This window comes from Euprymna scolopes, chromosome 38, assembly GCF_053919585.1.
Source record: "Euprymna scolopes isolate OS-2025 chromosome 38, ASM5391958v1, whole genome shotgun sequence".
In the NCBI taxonomy this organism is placed as follows: Eukaryota; Metazoa; Mollusca; class Cephalopoda; order Sepiida; family Sepiolidae; genus Euprymna; species Euprymna scolopes.
The window spans coordinates 48259997-48281192 of record NC_136519.1 but is presented as its reverse complement, the minus strand read 5'-3'; the positions used below and the strand labels follow the sequence as shown (position 1 = coordinate 48281192).

The 21196-nt window shown below is 33.3% G+C and overlaps 1 protein-coding gene across 1 annotated transcript in view; it reads right to left on the bottom strand.

Moving 5' to 3' along the window:
• LOC145263137 (diacylglycerol kinase zeta-like) overlaps window positions 1-21196 on the bottom strand; it is a 1403365-nt gene that overhangs the window by 281462 nt on the left and 1100707 nt on the right. Inside the window, exon 11 of the mRNA XM_080120103.1 lies at window positions 11753-11823. Within this exon, the coding sequence (XP_079976229.1) occupies window positions 11753-11823 (71 nt within the window). The remainder of the gene's footprint in view (window positions 1-11752; window positions 11824-21196) is intronic.

Sequence of the window (21196 nt, the reverse complement as noted above, 5' to 3'; positions counted from 1 at the left end):
GCTATTTATGGTTGCTTGGCATGAGTGCAGATTCCACAAAGTTAATGTAAAACATTTTTTTAGTGGAGGAAGGGGGTGCTCCCCGGACTTGTGAGGAAGTTCAGTTGTCAACTCAGATTTAAGGATAGTGTTGAGTTTTCTGCTTGAAGAAAAAAAAAAAAAGAAAAAAGAAAATTAAATAAAAATACCAAACTAAAAAATTTTGTGAAAGGATTGGTGTTTGAAGACCATGACAGCATAGTCTGTGGGAAACACCATGGGCACGAGTTAGTGTATAAAAGAATGACAATATTAGAAGGGATTTCAATACTTTTCAATTATATTACGTTTATTTACCAACATAATGTGTCGTACAGGATGGTAGGTGTTGATGTCCCGAATTTTCGAGAATAGAATCTCTTTATCAGGGCAGAAAAGAAACGTCGGCAACTGCTCAGCGAGGCTTTCCTTTGTTTGTTTTTTTATTTATTTCTTTATTTCTTTGTATCGGTAGCCAAAAGGCAGTGTCGCAGTCGAGCTGTCAAATCAATTTCTAGGATACGAGTTGTGATGAATATTAAGTATTGTTCGGAATTATTATAGCTTAAAAAAAAAAAAAAATTATGTATATAAATGATTTGTCGTTGCCTGTTACGCTTATAAGTGTGTACTTAGGAGTGTTAATGCCTGCTATGTTAGTGCGGTTTTTATATCCGTCTTGATAATGAAAATGTTCTTAGGGAGATACCTGTACATGCATGTAGCTTGTTCCCTTGTTAATATGTACACGCGTGCGCGTATACGTAATACGTATATGTGCGTGCGTGCATGCATACACATACACACACACACACACATACACATATATATTCATATATTTATTTTATTTTATTAATCTAATTTAATTTAATTTGTTTTTGTTTTTTAAATAAACGTATAAAATATTAATTTATTCATGTTTCTTTTTAAAATATTTATAAAATACTTGTTTCACACATAATTCTTTTGTTTTAAATAAATTATTTTTATAAAACTTAAACTTACTATCTTAACTATTCTCCATTCCAAGTTTTAGATCTAGTACTGCACATTCGTCCATCTTGGTTTAATGCAATCAGCTAATTTACTAGTTTAAATAGTGATTTTTAAAAATTTCCTGCATAATATTGAATTTACTTTAATATCAATAGGTTCAGTATGTCAATTCTTTTTAAAATAATACAATTTTCCGGACTACTGCATACCATCTTTCTGATGAAAGTCAGAAAACAACATGTTTACTATGCAAAAATAGGAGAAAAAAATCTTTAAATTAGCCTACACACATTTCTTCTGGGCAAAATCTTCTCCAAGTTAGTTGATATAAAAAATTTGAATGGAAAACAGATAAGATGGAATGACAAGAACTAAAATCTTTTGTTTTTTACAAAATCATTAAAAACAAAACAAAAACGAAACAATAACAATGAAAACATTTTAAAGTCTTAAAAGAAATTTAAAAAAGAATTCTTTTTTCGTTCTGTTGTTTACAACACAATTTTTATTAACTTTCTTTCGCTTCGTAACAAGCTTTCTCCATTCCAACTTTTAGATCAACTTAGGGAAGATTTTGCCAAGAAGAAAAGTGTGTAACCTAATTTAAAACGTTTGTAAGGAATTGCATTTGAAGATTATGACAATGCAGTCTTATAAAAAAAAATCGGTTGGGGATGACACAAGGTAAATGAATGCTGACAATACTGAATGATTTCAATAATTTAATTCAATAATTGTAATATTTTAAGAGCCTCAATGGGTTTACTCTACTGCCATCTTACTCTTACTGCAACCTCTTTCCCACAGAAGAGATGTTGTGAGCCTGTCTCTGCTTTATCGTTATTTTCCTGCTTGCCTGAATTCCAATCTATTGTCCCTCCTCACCAAACTTTCACAAGAAACACTTGTCTAGCTGAAAACACTATTAATAATTCCCCCCACTCTTTATCTGTGCCTAAACCTAAACGTAGATTCCATGAACAAAGCTTCTTTCTTAGAACTGCAGGCCTGTGGAACTATCTCCCTTTTGCCTGCTTCCAGCTGACTACAATGTGGTTGTCTTCAAGTCCAACGTAAACAAGTTCTTGATGAGCCATTCCACTTAACAAATTTACCGAATTTCCATTACTAACGATTACTATATTGTCCAATTGACTACTGTGCACTCTTTGACTATTATCCTCGAGTGGTCTCTGTGACCTGATAAGTGGTGATGCATATAAACACACCTCCACTGAGTAGTTGGTGATATTAAAAACTTCTTTCTGAAGACGAGAGATACTCCTAAAATTCCAAAAAAAAAAAAAAAAACGAAAAATAGCATAGCACCACGTTACCATTCTGTTTGACACATTATGTTGGTAAATAAATAATTTATGATTAAAAATTATTGAAACAACTTGCACACTAGATATAAAGATCCTCCCCCACCATTGTATTTCTGACTTTATATCGGTTTAATAGTATTGATCAATTTCAAAGCAGCAGTTTCCAACGGTAACTGCCCTTGGAAAAATGTATTGTTTTTTGAACATCAATCGGTATTTATGAGAAGTCGAGTAATGTAGATATCAAACAACATTGCCACTTTGAATCATTCGACCATAGTCTGCAAGCTGTTCGTTAATAGATATATTCTGCTAATCCAGAATGTGACAAAAAAGTATAAGAAATAGACAGAGCTGTGACCTTCTATGTAAAAGACTGCGTTGAGAAAAGCAGCTTACCTGGAAGAAATTTTGAAATTAAATGAACGAATATTTTCTGAAAATATGCACTGATAAATCAGCCTAAATATCTAACAGTTTTAGTTTGAAAGCTATAATGGCTAGTGAAATAGGGAGAAATTGACTTTACATCATTATATAGATCTCGTTACCAATGTGTATTCCAAAAGATAACATATCTAATCTTCCTGCAGTCAACATTGAGTTAGAAATAGGATTCACTTTAAAAAATTTTTAAAAATCATTTTCATCAAACACATGACCAAAATTCTTAGACAGCTGAGACTAAGAAATAATCCAAGTAATACTATAAAAAGAACGTAAAATAATATCAAAATATTATTTCATATTTTCATGTTAGAATATTAAAATAAATAAATAAATAAATAAATGAAAAATATGTTTTCCATTTTTTGGTCTTAATACCATTTTGATGGTTCTTGACATCCAGTTTTCTCACGCATTGCTTATGGCAAGAATCATTTTTATACCAGAAAGTATAGTCAAAATAATATCAGTTTTATTTTATTTTTTTTCAAACAAGGAACTCATTAAAGATGTGTCCATAAAAGTAGAACAGAGGAAAATAACTAGTGATGGGACGATTCTAATATTTTTCCCCTGATTCCAATATAATTACTGATTCCTTGCCAAATTCTTGATTCCGATACAATTACTGATTCCGATTCTTTATGTAATTGCCAGGCAACACCGGGTAGGAAGCATTCAGTTATTGGTTTATCTATCAATCTATATATCTAATTGTCTATCTAGTGAAGTAAACGATAGATTGAATTGTGAGAAACTATAGTCGAGCGAGCATTGCAGGTGCAAAAAGGGTCAAAGGGATCATGCTGAGACATGAATCAAACTCTGTGACCGATCAAGTTGCACCAGAAGGTATGCAAACGGGGACTGGATTTTATGTGTCAAGGGTTCCAGTTTGAAAAAAACTGAGTTAATTTTTATTGAGTCCGTTCTTAGACGCCGAAAAGACAAAATGGGTCAAATAGTTCTCCCCATAAGGTGGCGGCAATTTCCAAATGGATGCAGAGAAGCCACAAGCTAAAGATCGTCATTCACTCCAGTTCTGCTGTGAGGAAACGCCTGGGAGTGAATGAAGAAAAAATATATAAAAACAACTGTTCGTCTTAGATTCATGTCTTGCATGCGTCTTTGTTGTAACAGAACCAGCTGCACCAAGACGTTGGCGAATCCACCCAGAAGAAATACCAGCAGAAGACAGGTATGTCGTTATAGCATGTATATGTTGCTATATGTTTTGACACACACTTAGAGACTAGACGAGCACGGCTGTTAAGACAGACTTAGAGTCTTAAATAAGAAAGAGTTAAAGAAACAGATAAATAAAAGAAATACACAAACAGATAATTCAGAAACACACTTATCATAATATAGCATTTATATATCTCGAAATATTTAACTATGTAGTAATTTTGCATCAATTATCGTAAAAACAATATGTTAAATATGCAGATATTTTCTCAAACGTAAGAAATACACTTGTAAGGGTTGGTCTATATATTTTAGCTTTTGCTTTTAACGACATCAAATAAAAAACGACAATTAAAAAATCGTTTTGGGCATCGAAAAATAGGTGAAAATTTTTCTGATTCCAATACCGATTCTGATACCCCTAAACGTTCCGAATTTTGGATTCACGATTAATTGTCCGAACACTAAAAATAACCTATCAAACATTGACGTTAAATAACAGATTATATATATATATATATATATATATATATATATATATATATATATATATATATATATATATATATATATATATACTTGTTTATTGTTATATAAACATGCTCACATCCCGCTGCTACAAATAGCCACTTGTTTCAATCAATTAATATTGTTCTATCATTATTATTTTTTTCTTTTATTTATATATTTATTTAATAAAAACGCGAAAACTTTAAACTTATATCATTTAGTATAAAGGGCTTAATTAATTGTAGACGTATGTTTGAACTGTGTTCATATTACTCGTGGACGTATGTGAGATGATAAATATGTTGGTTGGATACATTCGCTGTCTTTTTTGACATGTTCATTTCTAACGCTTAGATTGTATTTTCTGTTTGTATTTGTAATAACGTGTCTCATTACTGAATTGTATAATTGTTCATAAATTGGTTGACACGCAGATCTTTTTCTTTTTCTTTTTCTATATACTGTCAACTTTTTAAGATTCCCTTCCTATTAATTCTTACTTTCTCTCTTTCTCTCTTTAACTATATCTCATCATTCTTTCTTTTCCCTTCTAGTCCTTATTCTCTTTATAATAACCATTTATATCTTTTTTCTTTTTTTTTTCTTCTCCATAATATATATATATATTTTTCTCTCTATTTTCTTTCTCTATTTATTTTCTTTCTCTATTTCTTTTTTTCTCTTCTTAATCACTCTCTCTCCATTATAATCTTTTAACTTTATTTAAATTGCCCCTCCCTCTCTACATCTTATAATTAAAGTTCTGTGTTTTAAGTTTTTTAACTCCAACTTTTAAAGAGTTCCTACCTAAAATAAAAATCCATTATTCATTGAACTTTTGAATAGTCAAGTCGCTGCCTGATGATATCTGTTGTTTGATTGAAACAAGTGGCTATTTGTAGCAGCGGGATGTGAGCATGTTTATATAACAATAAACAAGTATTATCAGCTCTTTTTATTGAGCACTATCTAACAACCTCGTTGAATTCATTAATCCATTACTTTTGAATAAAAACACCCGAGTATATATATATATATATATATATATATATATATATATATATATATATATATATATTTGTAGTCATCACATACAGTACTGTTTCGTTGTATCACAACTCATCAGTGCGACTAGACTAGCACCTCTCTTCAGCCAAGGACTGAACCTAAAACCATCGCGTTGACAGTCAGCAGTTGACAATCGATCTAGTGCTCAAATTGCTTGTTTACAAATAAACAGCGAGTCTAGCATTTTTCAGCCAATTAAGTAACAGATGAGATTATTTACGACAATGCTCCACCCAAAGAGGAGTTAGGCTTAAAATATATTTCTAGGTTAAGAATATTCAAACATAAATTTAATGAGGTTTATATAATAGTGCTCAATAATAAATACAGCCAGATATACGTTTTTATTTCTATTTAAGTAAACATTTTCCAAAGATTAAATTCTCAATCTTGAGAATTTTACTTTTTAAAGAAAGGACTGGTATCACCTGACGAGAACTCTAATTATTCATAACTATATGATCTAAACATTGTCATGATTGTGGTATATATGTAGGAAGTAAACACACCAAAACAAAAGATGTATTTACATCGCATTCATGTTTTTTATTAGTTGTATTGTATTAGGGATAAGTTACTCAACAAAAGATTAGAAACCTCCATAAATTGCAGACATTACAAAGAACATCTTCTTAGTAATCCCAATATTACCCATTAAGTTTACCCCATCCACCTATGAATATATATATATATATATATATATATATATATATATATATATATATATATATATATATGAATATATATATATATATATATATATATATATATATATATATATATATACACACTAGCAGAAGTACCCGTCGTTGACTGGTTTAAAAACAGCATACAGAAATGGACTGTGATTGATGAAAGTATGATAGGTTATGAAAAGGAGGGGATTGTAAACAGATAGGTTTTCATAATCAAAGATTTTACCCTAGGCAAAATATGATGAAAGTAAAGATAGTTTTCGCGAAAATATATTTTTTTTATATCAACTTTGTTTCCATTCGTAGCCAAGAGTGACCAACAAAATGATGTTTCCTTATAAAGAGAAAATATTATATATATAATAATATAAATATACAAGAAATAAATGTTACCATAGTCAATAAAAGTTACTTTTATGGTAGAAAAGTTCATTGGTTTGTATTTTTAACTAGTTTGTAAAAAAAATTTTTTTTTTAATTCACGAACCGGTTTTAAAAAAATCAAAATGGCAGCGACTTTGAAATGGAGAGCCCAATTTTCAATTTGAAAAAGGGGCACATGAGCATTCTGTGTTAACAATTTAAGAGAGTTCCGTCAACGTAAGGAATATTTATAAACATATTTTAATGTTTTCCGTTATTTTGTGCTTGAGGAATATTGGATTATGGCATGTGTAGTTTATATAAACATTCATTTAAGTAGTTATCGCCTTAAATTTCGTTTTAATTTCGGTTCGCTGGAATTATTTCAAATAAAGAGCATTAAAACCTATTTCAAAACAAAAAAAAACATGCACTGAACTTTTATTGACTATGGTAACATTTATTTCTTGTATATTTATTTTTTCGGGTAGTCATTTGTTGGCTTTTCTGCTAAACACTTTTACTAAATAATATCGACGAAATATCGAAAAACAAAGAAACAAAAACAGTTTTTAAAAATAATGAAGCTTCACTTACTTTAGTAAAATAATCCGAAACAGCAAAATGGGATATTAAAAAAGTAAACACGGAATTATTTTAGTTTTTTAAAGCAAAGAAGCGATATAAATATGAATAAGAAGAAAATATCGCCCTTTTCAAGCAGAACAGCTTCGTTTCAGTTTTACAGTATTGAACAGTGTAGTAATGCGCTGTCAGATTCAGGGTTGTACTATTGTAATGTGCAGAACACGCAGAAAGGGTTGTAATCAACTGAATTCCTTCTAGTACACTGACAAAAAAAAGCTTAAATAGATATATATATAAAACAAAATAAAAAGGTTATGTAAATGTTTTTAAAAAGACACGTAATCACGTGATCAGGATTTTTTCCTTCTTTTGACACGATAACAAGTAACGTTCTTATTTTTTATTATTTATCTATTTATCTATTTTCGAAAGAGTGCCACGTGCAAGTGGAGAAGGGGAAAAACAGAGTTATGCAAAATTTGTGTCGAGAATTGTCTAAAGTTCCGCCTTTTTTTTTTTTGCTTTCACTTTAATAAGAACGTGAATTTATTCGACACAATATGATTCAACTCAAAAAAATAAATAAAAGCTAACGTGAATTAAGATTAAAGTTAAGGTGTTATTATGGACCCTCACCCCTTTTAAAAACCTTGTTAAACTTTGTGACATATTTCCATTCTATGGAGGTCAGGCGCGAGCGAACACCCAATAATTTTATTATATCATATTTCTTCAAACTGAAACATAATTATCAAAGTATACTTCCGCAAATAGATATGAAAAGTCTTTGTTAAAATTTGTGCCATATTTCCATGGAGTACAGGCGCGAACGCAGACCCCACAATTTTATTATACCATCCCTATTTAAGTTGAAGCATACTTATCAAAGCATTCTTATGTACATCTATATCAAAAACCCTTGTAAACGTTTTTTTTTTTTCATTTTTTATTTCCATACTTTGGGGGCCAGGTGCAAACACAGACCTCACAATTTTTATGAACCACCGTTCTGCTAGATCAAACATACCCATTCCTGATCCTCGATACATCTTCTATCATTATATGTAATCAGTTTTTTAAAATAATCAACCATATAGGAGCCTAATCGTGACCACACACACACACAGACGTTCAGCTTTATATTATAGATATATTATGAAAGATAAGAGAGAGCCTCGGTTTAATTATAACTGTTTTATTTATTTTGATTTTTCTTATTATCTTTTTTTCTTGTGTGAAAATCAGAAATGTTAATACATCTCCCATATGTATCTCAAACGTTTTTGCTTCATTCTGGAAGCATCTTGGAGTGAACATGTTTGTGGTACATATCGAGCTATTCTCGGCATTTGTTCCTAGTCATCCTACACATGCATTTCACTTGTCACTAGTATTTAACAATGTCGACTCAGGAGAGGTGTGGTTGGAGATTGCGCAACTCTTGCCACAAAAATTTCACATTCAGGTACCACTTCCTGGGTATCCATAGTCTGTCAAAGACTGAAGGAGCTCTTGCATATGGAGCATATATTAACATTTTTGATTTTCACGCAAAAAAGACGAGAAAAGTCGAAAAAATGAAAAAGATAGAATTAAACAGAAGTTATCTTTAATAATGTTTTTTGAATGAAAAAATGCTGCACACACACGCAAATATATTTTTTATTACCGTTTTCTCTGCTTAGTTACACATGTTTTGGTTACCGATAAAACAGTAATAAAAATATATATTTGCTCTGCAATATTATTGAGTATTTTCTTCAGGTTTTTACTAATTACCATTTTTGAGATATATATATATATATATATATACTAGCGGGGGTACTCGGCGATGCCCGGGTGTCTTGAGGTAAATCAAAACTCCGGGGTGGGAGGGAGTGTTAAATAATAATAAAAAAAATGTTTTGGTAGGTGAGTATGAGGATCGAACACCTGTACCCTTTTATAGCTTCATGGCCGGGTTTGAATCTCATGACTGGTGGTCATCATGATACTCCACAATAATGATTGCTGAATAGGATGAGACACTAGTGTCTGTAGGTATTTAAAAATAATTACAGTAATAATTATGTCAGCCCCGTTAAGGATTCGGTTCTTATTGTTGAGCACTTTAAAGTTGAAATGTAAGTCGGTCACTTATGCTCACATGTGCATATCATGATGTTTAGATCGCTCTGGACGGATGTCTCGACATCTATATATATAAAAGACAAAATGTGTGTGTGTGTGTGTGTGTGTGTGTGTGTGTGTGTGTGCACTTTTTGTTTATGTCCGGCAAAAGGGCGCTCGGTCGGGTCACTCCTTCTTAAAACTTTTTATATACTGTCTAAATCATAATATCCACATGTTATGAACGGAGGTTCTGTCTATCTTTAATTTACCCAACTTTTACGTGCTATTTTCAACATTTTTTTTCATTGTTGCATCTTTGTTTTGCTTTTCAGTATAAAAAGGTGAAACTGAATCTGCACCATCAGTTCCTTGGCATTCGTGTCTGCTTGACCTTTCGGCCAAGATCAGAGTATAGTATCTGTTCTGGCAGATACTGCAATCAGAGACCACTGTCCTTGTGGCAATGAGCTCCTGGTCCATCTAGGGGCAACCCTATATACCAAGAGAGGCCCTCACTACTAGCTCCTATTTCCCACCTTTCGGGAACTGGTTCTCTTTCCCCTTCGCACATTAAAAAACAGCCTCATGCCTAATTTCCCTGGCATTCGTGGCAGGAGCGTCCACAAAGCAAATCGACTTTGATCAATGTGGAAAAAAAACGTCATATCAGACAATTGCTTTTCAAATGGAGAACCCCCATGTTTTATCTTGGGGAAAGAAACAGCCAAAGTTGGGGAAAGAAAAACTGCCTCGCAGCAAAACTTAACTGCCGAATATGTTTGACCTCATTATCATTAAATTCGCGCACCTGTCAACTTTATAAGCCTTAAATTAACACAATTTTCACTTCCTCTCCCCTCTTAGCTGAGCAGGTTAGATATAACCTTTTTTAGCCTTTCTTTTCCACCAACGCTTCAGGTTCGAGCCTACCTTCCTACCAACACTTTTTTTTCTTTTACACCTCCAAGCAACAGGGTTTTTGTTTTTGATCTACCCAACACACACACATCTACAAAAACCCGGGTAAAGCCGGGTACCCCCACTAGTTTAATAATAAATGTTTAAAATTCAACTGTATTTCTCGCAGTTAATGTTTGCCGTGTGGTTTGTTCCATGCTAATGGAGTCAGAGATGGTTTCGTTGCTGGGTTCAAATCTCCTGATGAGCTGTAATCATGACACCCTGAACTGATGATGCCCGAAAGGATGAAACACTAGTGTCTGTAGATATTTAAATTATTATACTAATTATATGTCTTTCTGTTTCACTCTATTATTATAATCAACGGTGGCCACATCGTACATTCTATACCAAGTCTACTTATTCATTGATTGTCGCTGAGCTTATGTGCTGCTTCTTTGAGTCGTCTTACTCTACACTGTTTTTCTTTGTTTAGAATTTTACTTCGTCCTATAATGGTAGATGGTTTCATTTTGCCTTTCAAATAAGGTTAGCCAAACTGGACTTTTTAATCTATCCACATATTAGAGCTTTCCAATGATTTTCTAACCATACTTTCAGTGGACGACATGTCACACCTTTGTATAGTTTTCCACATTTACATGGGATATCATACACACAGTTCTTACTTCTATCCAGTCATGGCTGACGGAACGAGAAGTAAATAAAGGGTTCCGTTCAAAATTCTGTCCAGATTTGAGTTTAACAGAAACATTCCTGAGTTCAACAAGATTTTCTACAAGTATTTTAATGGTGAATGCTCTGACGAACTGCAAGCACTTGTGCCCCCATGACGTAAACACCCTCGACAAACCCGACAGGCAGCTAAATCCCACCCCCACACAGTAGAGATCCCTAGATGTAAAAGATCTTTCTACTCCATTAATTTCTTCCCCAGAACCGCTAGACTTTGGAATTCCATTCCAGGTCCCTGCTTCCCCAACTGTACTGACGTGCAGAAGTTCAAGTGTAACGTGAACCGACATCTTGCTACCCAAATCCCTACATAGTACCCCAGTACTTGTTTCCCCTTATAGTAGCCCTCTACACCAAAGTGGTAATGTGCCTTGTTTGGGGTGAAAATGTAATAAAAAAAAAAAAAAAAGATACACCTGAAAAAGGTCGAAAGTTAGATCGACCGAAACGTTGTGAAAATGGCACTCAAGAAAATATAAACAACCCATCCTCATCTAAAAGTTCAGAAACGTAATTCGTGGTTGTTCTTTCAACTGAATAATTTATTTGACTGAAATGGAAATATCTTTCACAGACTCAAAATTTCCTGCATTATCCTCAGTTTTTCATTGGTCAAAATAATTTTGGTTTTCTTACCACTGCATTTTAACTTGTATTTTCACTCGGCATTTCATTGGCGCTAATTCAAAGGATGTCATTATAATTTGCCGCATTAACCAATCACTTGGCTTAAATACAACATGAATACAAACAAAACATAAATATTATCAAAATTGTACTTACCGATCAAGCTGAACGACTTGACCATCTTCGACATTGCATAAAATTTTTGATATGGGTTCATCTGTGTACCCCTGCCAAAAACAAACAAAAAATGATTAAGAAAACTAGAGACATGTAAAATAAAAGCCCATACTCAAATTATCTACAACTGGCACGCTCTCCCGTTCCCCATGAGACTACCCTCCCCCACCGCCGCCGCCAGCAGATTCACTGACCCTCATTCACACCTTAGCTCGCAACCCAACTGTTATTTAAATAAATCTACCCATAGTAATTCCCACCGATCCTCTCACACGAGATGTGTAAATGAGTACACGAAAAGTTAAAAATTAAAAAAAAAAAAAAAACAAGTTAAAAAACTGCGGACATTTTGAGATGAAAAAATGCTTGGATCATACATCCATAACTTCGATGTATATACAAAAAAGATAATATCAAAAATTGGAAAAATAAAAAAAAAAGTATTACAAAACAAAAGCGTTCTGGTGTCTGTTGATTATATATATATATATATATATATATATATATATATATATATATATATATATATATATATACACACACACTAGCATTTCAGCCCAGCATTGCCCGGGTGTTTGGAGGTGTATGTTGAGCAAAAAAAAAAAAAGTGATAGTAGGAAGGCAGGCTCGAACTCGTACCGCGAAGGAGGAAAAGAACGGGGGGGGGGGGAACGTGACGTCTTTGCTGTTACGACCACCAGCAAACCGGAAGTGACGTAGGTTTAAATTAAGGCTGGACAATCGAAAAGAGGGGATGACTTTCGAAAATATCGGCGAAAAAAGCGAACCCCTTCCTGTAGAAAAGTGCCCAGTTGAGGGTGAAGAAATTAATGTTTTAGTCACTTTTTCGGTATTTGTCGTCTGAAGGATCGAGCTACAAAACGATACTGATCTTGTGAATATCCCTTGCCTCTGTCGAAAGTTTTAGGCAGACATGCAAACATACATACATACATTTATATATTGGTAGCTCAAATTTTCGACCCAAACCGATTAAAAAGCTTGCCCTATCTCTGAATACCCTTTATGTAAAATTTCAAATGTTTAGACCAGAAATTGTCTGAGTAATTTGGTAACGACCGCAGAGGTCATGTTTTTAAATTTGCCCCTTATTATGACCCCTTAAGATTTATTGTTTTGGGCTCAAATCAAGTTATTAAGTTAGATCCATGTCCAAGGAACTTATATCTAAAATTTCAATTGTTTATGCCCAAACTTGGCAGAGGAGTTTGGTAGATTTCTCAAAGGTCAAATCGTTGAACTTTAACTCCTTAACAGCCAAATTTCTGGCTGAACATGGATTACAAAAATTTTCCCAAATCTCCATATCCTGTATATCAAATTTCGATTCTGTAGACTGAAAATTGACAGAGATATTGTGTAGGGAAATATAGGCAGACACACACACTTTCACTTCTCTATTCTATTCAATAGAGGAAAAATAAATGAACAAATTATTATTATAGCAGAGCTAAAATTTGCTAGTTAAGGCATTAAATGAAACACTAATTTATGATAGTCATAAATTGCAAAAAAAAATGTGTTCGTGTCTGTTAAAAACGTGTGAAAAAAAAAAAATGAAGGAAATTGGGGAAAAGAAGAAAATCAAACCACTTGGATTATTATTATTTTTTTTTTCACTCACTTTAACTCACTTGTGCATTCACTGACCTTTAAATTCTGACTATTAGTTTTTTTTGTTTTTTGTTTTTTTTTTTTCCTTCGCTTTTCGTATTTACCATCGAGTGAATCTTCATGCATGCTGGAATTTTTACTCCCGGTTTGTTTTTGTTCCTTTCCCCATTCCCTTCATCTTTTTTTTTTTTCACATGGTTTAACAGACATGAACGCATAAAAATAACACCAAGAAGAACAAAAATATAACCACTAAAAATAGTAATAATCCAAACCTTAATAGCAATCACTATGGCTATGACAATAGAATATTCTTATTGTTTTGACTCTCGAGTATATATCCGACACAGTTAATCAACTGAAAACCACATCACTCTATATAAAAGCATATAAGATATCAACAGATACACACTCGAGAGTCAAAACAATGAAAAGAATATGCTGTTGTCCTTGCCTTAGTAATCACGCGAATAAAAATAGAAAAGTAAATAATCAAGAGCAAAAGCTGTAACTGTTGATTGAACTCGTGCACTTTTTTTCACGACAAAATAAATGTCTAACCAAAAGCATTATTTATCAAGCCATAATATTTGTTAATGAAAACTCGAATATTAAAAAATACTATGTTTTAGCACCAAATATTTAAAGAAAACACTAAATAAAAACAACACTAGCAACCTATTACTGGGAGTTTATCTAATTTACATCACCATCTAAATTACATATGAGAGTACACATCACATATAAGTACATGGGAAATTAGAGCAAATAGTTAATAAAACACGTTAAAAAATATTTTGAAAAAGAGTTAAAAACATTTAATTTGAAAAGGAAACACTAAATAAGTAGATAGTCCTTAATCCACGAAGTTTGAAAGAAATACTTTATATATATAAATATATATATATATATACATATATATATATATATATACATATATACATATATATATACATATATATATATATATATACAGGCTGACCCAAAAAACGGGCCCGTATACACTTTATATGATATCTCCTTTATTTATTTACCAATTGCCCTTATTTTACAGGATATGGCAGAATCAATGATCGTGAGTACACAAAGATAAAAGACATTTATATAGTTCTGTGATGTTTCTTCTTATAACATATATTAGCGAGGCTTGAGAGATAGAGGATGCACATTCTTGGGAGAGTTACATAAAGTTAATAATAACGATGAGGGAGACAAAGTTCATACAGGGTGACCCAAAAAACGGGCCCCATATACACTTTGTGATATCTCCTTTATATATTCACCGATTGCCCTTATCTTAAAGGACATGGCAGAATCAACGACCGTGAGTACACCAAGATCCCAGTCGGAGCTGGGACAAAGAATACACTGTGTTAAATTTTACTACAAGACAGGCTCGTTTAAGAAAATCCAGGACAGTTTCATGCATCAGTTCGAATGTGAAAAGGCTCCATCCAAAAGCAGAATTTAGAACTGGGTGGACCATTTTGAGAAGTATGGGACCGTGGAGAACCTCAACGAGAGAACCGTCCAAGCCACTTGGGACGTCCCCAGAAGCAAACAGCCGAGCTGGTCGAAAGAGTGAGAGAGTCTCTCCAGCAGAGTCCGAAATGTTCTGTGCGTAAGCGAAGTCAGTCCCTCGGTATGTCCCATGAGACTTGCAGGAGAGTGCTGGTGAATGATATCAGGGCTTACCCATACAGAATACAGAAGCTGCAGACCCTTACAGCCTCAGACAAGAAATAGAAGAGGGCTATGGCAGTCAAGAAGCTCGAAAAGATGGAGGAGACACAAAGTTTCCATAACCTTCTTTGGACCTCAGATGAAGCCCACTTTCATCTTGATGGAAAGGCGAACTCCAAGACAAATGTCTTCTGGGGGTTCTCCAGACTCAATGAAGCCCCCCAGATTTTTTTCTTTGTGGCTATTAAGGACAGAGTCTACGCAGGGCAACCCAGAACCATCACGGAACTCAAGGAAGCCATCAGGGAGAAGATGAGAGCCATTACTAATTCGGTCTGTAAGAACGTCATGGATAACTTTGTGCTGCGCCTCAAGAAATGCACGGAGCTAAATGGAGGCCATCTAGAACATAGGCTGTAGAACGGAGAAAAAAAGACCAAAGATCCTAGTGTTTTGATGTGAAGTTTTGAATGTAATAAACTAGTTATGACCAAAGTTTCATTTCATTCGGACAAAACTCTAAGAAACAGGGCCTAATTAGAGTTGGGGGCCCGTTTTTTTGGGGTCACCCTCTATTCCAAAATACATGATGTTGACAATTTTTATATTTTATTCCTTTACATCAATTGATTCTTGCAATAAAGTTCCTGACAGTGTCTGTTTCGTAGCGCAAAATCAATCGCTTAATAATTATATCAATTAGTGAATCTATTATGCCCTTAACTCATCAGAAGAAATAGCAACAATCAATCCACCAAAAGGAATTAAAATGTGATACGACATGGTGAGAATCCGAAAATTTGGATATAATTATTAAGTGATTGATTTTGCACTACGAAACAGACACTGTCAGGAACTGTAAGGATCAATTGATGTAAAGGAATAAAATATAAAAATTGTCAACATCATGTATTTTGGAATATAAAATTTTTGTCATTTATTCTATATATATATATATATATATATATATATATATATATATACATACACTAATTGTAGATAATAATACGTTTACAGAATAAGAAATTATAATAAAACTTCTACATTTTTTTTTTTTTTTTTACACAGTGATCACCACTTATCAAGGCCCGGAAGTCACTCAGGGATAAGGGTTATTGCAAGTACATTACGTTAGTGAGGAAATTTGATGAAATGTTTACTTAAGGGGGCGGTTCATTAGGAATTTGTTAACATTGGACTTGAAGACATCCAAGTTGTAGTCCGGTGGGAAGCAGGCAGACGGAACAGAGTTCCACAGGCGTGCAGTTCTAAGAAAGAAGCTTTGTTCATGGAATCCGTGTTTTGATTTAGGCACAGATATAGAGTGGAGGAAATTTTTCACAGTGGATTCAGCTAGACGGGTGTTTTTCATGAAAGATTGGCGAGGGGGGACCAGAGATTGGAGTTCAGACGAGCATCTGCCATGGAAATAACGATAAAACAAGGACAGGCTCGCAACGTCTCTTCTGTGGGAGAGAGGTTGCAGGGTAGAGAAAAGGGCGTCCCCCACTAAGCCACGAAGTCTATTTTTGTACTCTGTCATAAGTTATAATAAGAATAAGTTTACATAATAATAGTTAAAATAATAGCAATCATAGTATTTCTACATAATAGTTATAATACCTCTACATAATAATAGTTATACTAACAATAATAATACTTCTACATAATAATAATAACTAGCGTGACCCATGGAAATTCCACAGGGGAATCATTTATATGTAATATATTGATGTTAGCATTCTGAGGATGGTCAGTGTAAATCGAAACGCTCTGAAATCATTGTAACTTTTTTGTTAAAACTGCAAAAGTATTTATCTAAGCTAGCACGAACGCCCGGTAAAGCCCGGTTGTAAAGAACGCTTAAATATGATATTTTAATTCTTGCAGATTTCGTATATATTATTATAGAGTTAATGTTTTATCGATTTTTATATGTTATAAAGTTGCGATTTCAAAAATAAAACAATATATCCATATGACTTGGGTGCATTAACTTGAATCGAAACCGAAATAAAAACTTATGAAAAAAATATATGTAGGTATATATAACTTAAGTTCCTTCAGGCATAATCGAAACCAAAACCAAAACTTATGAAGAATTCTTGATAAAATTATTTATAAAACTAATACATGAATTCAGTGCCATCAGCTATAGTCGAAACTGAAACCAAAACTTATGAAGAATTCTTGGTAAAATTATTTATGACAAGAAATAGAAGAACATAACAATTAAACGACCCAGATGTAAGCGTCACACACAAAATAACGCACATGTTATGGTATTAATATATGGATAATAATAATAGTTATAATAATAGCAATAATAATATTCCTACATAATAGTAATAATAAACTTATACATAAGAATATTAATTCTTTTACGTAATAATAATAAGTATAAATAATAATGACGCCTGATCTAAAAAAAAAAAAAAAGTGGTGCTGCTATTGACTAGCACTACAACAAATAGTCCTGAAAGACCAAGGAGGATGGAAAACTGAGACGGAAAAGCACTAACCAGACCGCTACTGGATGAATGGGAAGAGGACTGGGACCCTGGAGAGGTTTGTTGTTACTCAAATTCCAATGAAGACCAATGGTCTTCGCTAGCGAGAAATCAATGGCAAGCGGCTATTGCGATAATGCAAAGTTATTTACAAAGGTTACCTAAAGAGGTGGGGAGTACTGGAAATCTGAGGAGACTTGTTGTCATCCAGACTCCAGGGAACATCACCGATTGTTGTCAGTGAGTAATCCCTGATGATGGCCTGCATGACAACTTCCAGAGGATAATAATAATAACAACTAGCAGAACCTGTAAAAATTCCACAACAGCATCTTTCATATATAATATACTGCTGCTAGGCATTATGTGGACGTTCTGCGTGAATGAACACCCCATGATATTACTGTAGCCCTTTTCTTTAAACTATAAAAGTACTTATCTAAGTAATCTGTTTAATGTAGTGTCAGAATATATCTGGTTATTACCGTTTATCTTCAATATCCTTTTAGGAGTCTGTAACTTATTTCGATTGTGTGAACGCCCGGTGCGAACGGAAACCCCACGATATCATTATACCATCTTTAGACAGAACAGATACTACTCTTGGATCCTAGTCAGAAGAACAAGAAGGTATATTTTAGTTTTTTTTGTACGGCTCAAAAGCGACATTACTTTTTTATTTATTTATTTAATTTTTTACATTGCGTCTTTTCGAACATTAAAGTAGCGTATCTATATATTAATTTAATGTTTGTAGTATGTTACCAGCTTCTATCCTCCTTTTAAATAAATAGGATCTGCCGATCGAAGAATTTAAAATCTGGAAACCGGCACGTACGTACGTAAAAGGTACTATGATATTAATATATAGATATAGAAATAATTAGACTTAATACATTCACTAAGTAGGTTATGTTTCGGTCAAGTTTGTAACTATGTTCGTGTACAGCCTAGCGGACATATTGCTTCACAAATCTTCAAACTAGGCCACAATATCAGTCATTTTTTAACTTGGAAATTGTTTAACTTTGAAATATCTAGGTTATAGGTCAAGGTCAGGGGAAAGTGAAAGTCATACTTTGGCGATAACTTTGGTTCTATTAACCATAGAGACTCGCTACTGGGCCCATAGGATAATGAAGTCCTGCATCTTATATGGACTTGACAGTGATCATCGACCTTTGATGGAATTTCAACTTCGAAACATTCCAAATTTGATGTTTAAATTTGATAGTATTCGATAAGCAATATGAAAAAGTGAGGCACAGATAAGATTTTGGCTCATCCTTACGCTGTCAGGTGGAGATATACAGTCTTTTTTGTTAAAACTGCAAAAGTATTTATCTAAGCTAGCATGAACGCCTGGTAAAGCCCGGTTGTAAAGAACGCTTAAATATGATATTTTAATTCTTGCAGATTTCGTATATATTATTATAGAGTTAATGTTTTATCGATTTTTATATGTTATAAAGTTGCGATTTCAAAAATAAAACAATATATCCATATGACTTGGGTGCATTAACTTGAATCGAAACCGAAATAAAAACTTATGAAAAAAATATATGTAGGTATATATAACTTAAGTTCCTTCAGGCATAATCAAAACCAAAACTTATGCAATCTCATCTAAATTACATATGAATGTACACGACGTGGAATTAAAGTAGAATTAACAGTGGTTGTGACCGGGCGGACCATAGGTATAACTAGTATAAATATATAGATATGGTGGAACAATTAAAGATAAACAATATATTCAATAAAAAATTGTGACCTGACGGAGCACAGGTATAACTAGTATAAATATATAGATATGGTGGAAAAATTAAAGATAAATATATTCAATTAAAAACAAAATAGATAAAAGACATCTTTACACACACACACACACACACACACACACACACACACACACACACACACGAAACTATTTGTTTATTTTAATTATTTGCAGACAACTCGTTTTGATTTGAATAATAAAAAAAACTCAACTTTATTAGAAAAAGAATAGTTGGTCTTTTTCATTTAGTTTTTCATTCATACTATATTTTAAAATAAATTTTGATATATATATATATATTTTTTTTTTTTTTTCATATTTTGCATTCAGTTTTATACGTGCCATCTTAATTTTCCAACTTCCTGTGTTCAGTGATTCAATTTGCAATTACAAATGCGAAAAAACTGGGTCAACATTGATATCGACATTTTTTTAAAATTTATATTTTGTTTTTCTTACGGAACATTTGTTGTTGTTGTTGACACTCTTCTTGAAAGAGAATCAGTTTTTATGGAAGGAGAGTATTGCATCAATTATCAGATGCAGAAACGCTTTTCTTTTCCTTTTTGCAGATATGCTTTATGGACACAAATACATATGCAATGTACACACACACACACACACACACACACACACACACACACACACACACACTAAAACAAATATTAATAATAACATTTCTTGTTCTTTAGTAAGCAAGATTTCGTTTGAAAAGATTAAATCTGAAATTCTTTAAATCAAAACAAAATTCTATGTGCGTGTGTTTTCGGACTAAAACAAAGACATTCACCTTTTTGGCTGGGAGCAAAGTGAGCACTCCAGCATTTTAGCTTTCTTTGGTATTCAATTTTTGGAAGAGTTCGAATCGGGTCAAGGCAGATAACTACGAAAAATTGTCGAGAAGTCATTTGAGTAACACAGCAGAAAGCATTAATTATCGCGTAATAAATTAAAACAATAAATAGTTTATATGCAAGGAGTTGTGTCTAGGGCTCTGATAACAGAATATTCTGATCATTGTTTTGATTCTCGAGTATGTATCCGACAGAATTAGACACAGTTAATCAACGGAGAACCATATCACTCTATATAAAAGCACATAAGATATCAACGGATACACACTCGAGAGTCATAACAAAGAAAAGAATATGCTGTTGTCATAGTGCTAGTTATGTCCATTTGCAGAGAAAATTGTGTGGTTGTCTCCACTTGTCCCGAATTAAACTCTTCGAAAATAAAAACCAAATATAGCTAAAATGCAGGAGTGCTGCAAAGTGTACAATTTGTCTATTGTTTAGAAAAGGTTGGAAGGGTCTTCCAGGTTTTTTGTTGTTTGTTGTTCAACTCCCAATGAATTTGTGAAAAGTTAGATTTATAAATAAACTAGCAGGGTTGCTCGGTGTTGCCCGGGTGTTTAGGTGGTGTATAGTAAAGACCCCTGGGCGAGGGGGGGGGGTTTTAAAAACAACAGTAACGGGGTGCTCGGGTGTGTGTAGGTGGTGTAGTAAGGAGCCCCGGGGTGTGATAGTAGGGGGGGGGTAATCAAAACAACATTAGGCAGAGGTGTTAAAAAAGGGGTAGTAGGCAGGCAGGCTCGAACCCAAACCCGTAAAGCGAAGGAGGAACAAAAAAAAAAAAAAAAGAAAAAAAAGAAAGACCTGACCTCTTAGTCGATGTCTCCATCGCGCGACCGGAAGTCAATCTAACGGTAACAATCACTTGCTAAAATGTCGGCGAAAAAAACTATCCCTCCTTGTACAAAACTGCCCAGTTTAGGGTGAAGGAATCAATGTTTTTGGCCAATTTTTTATATTT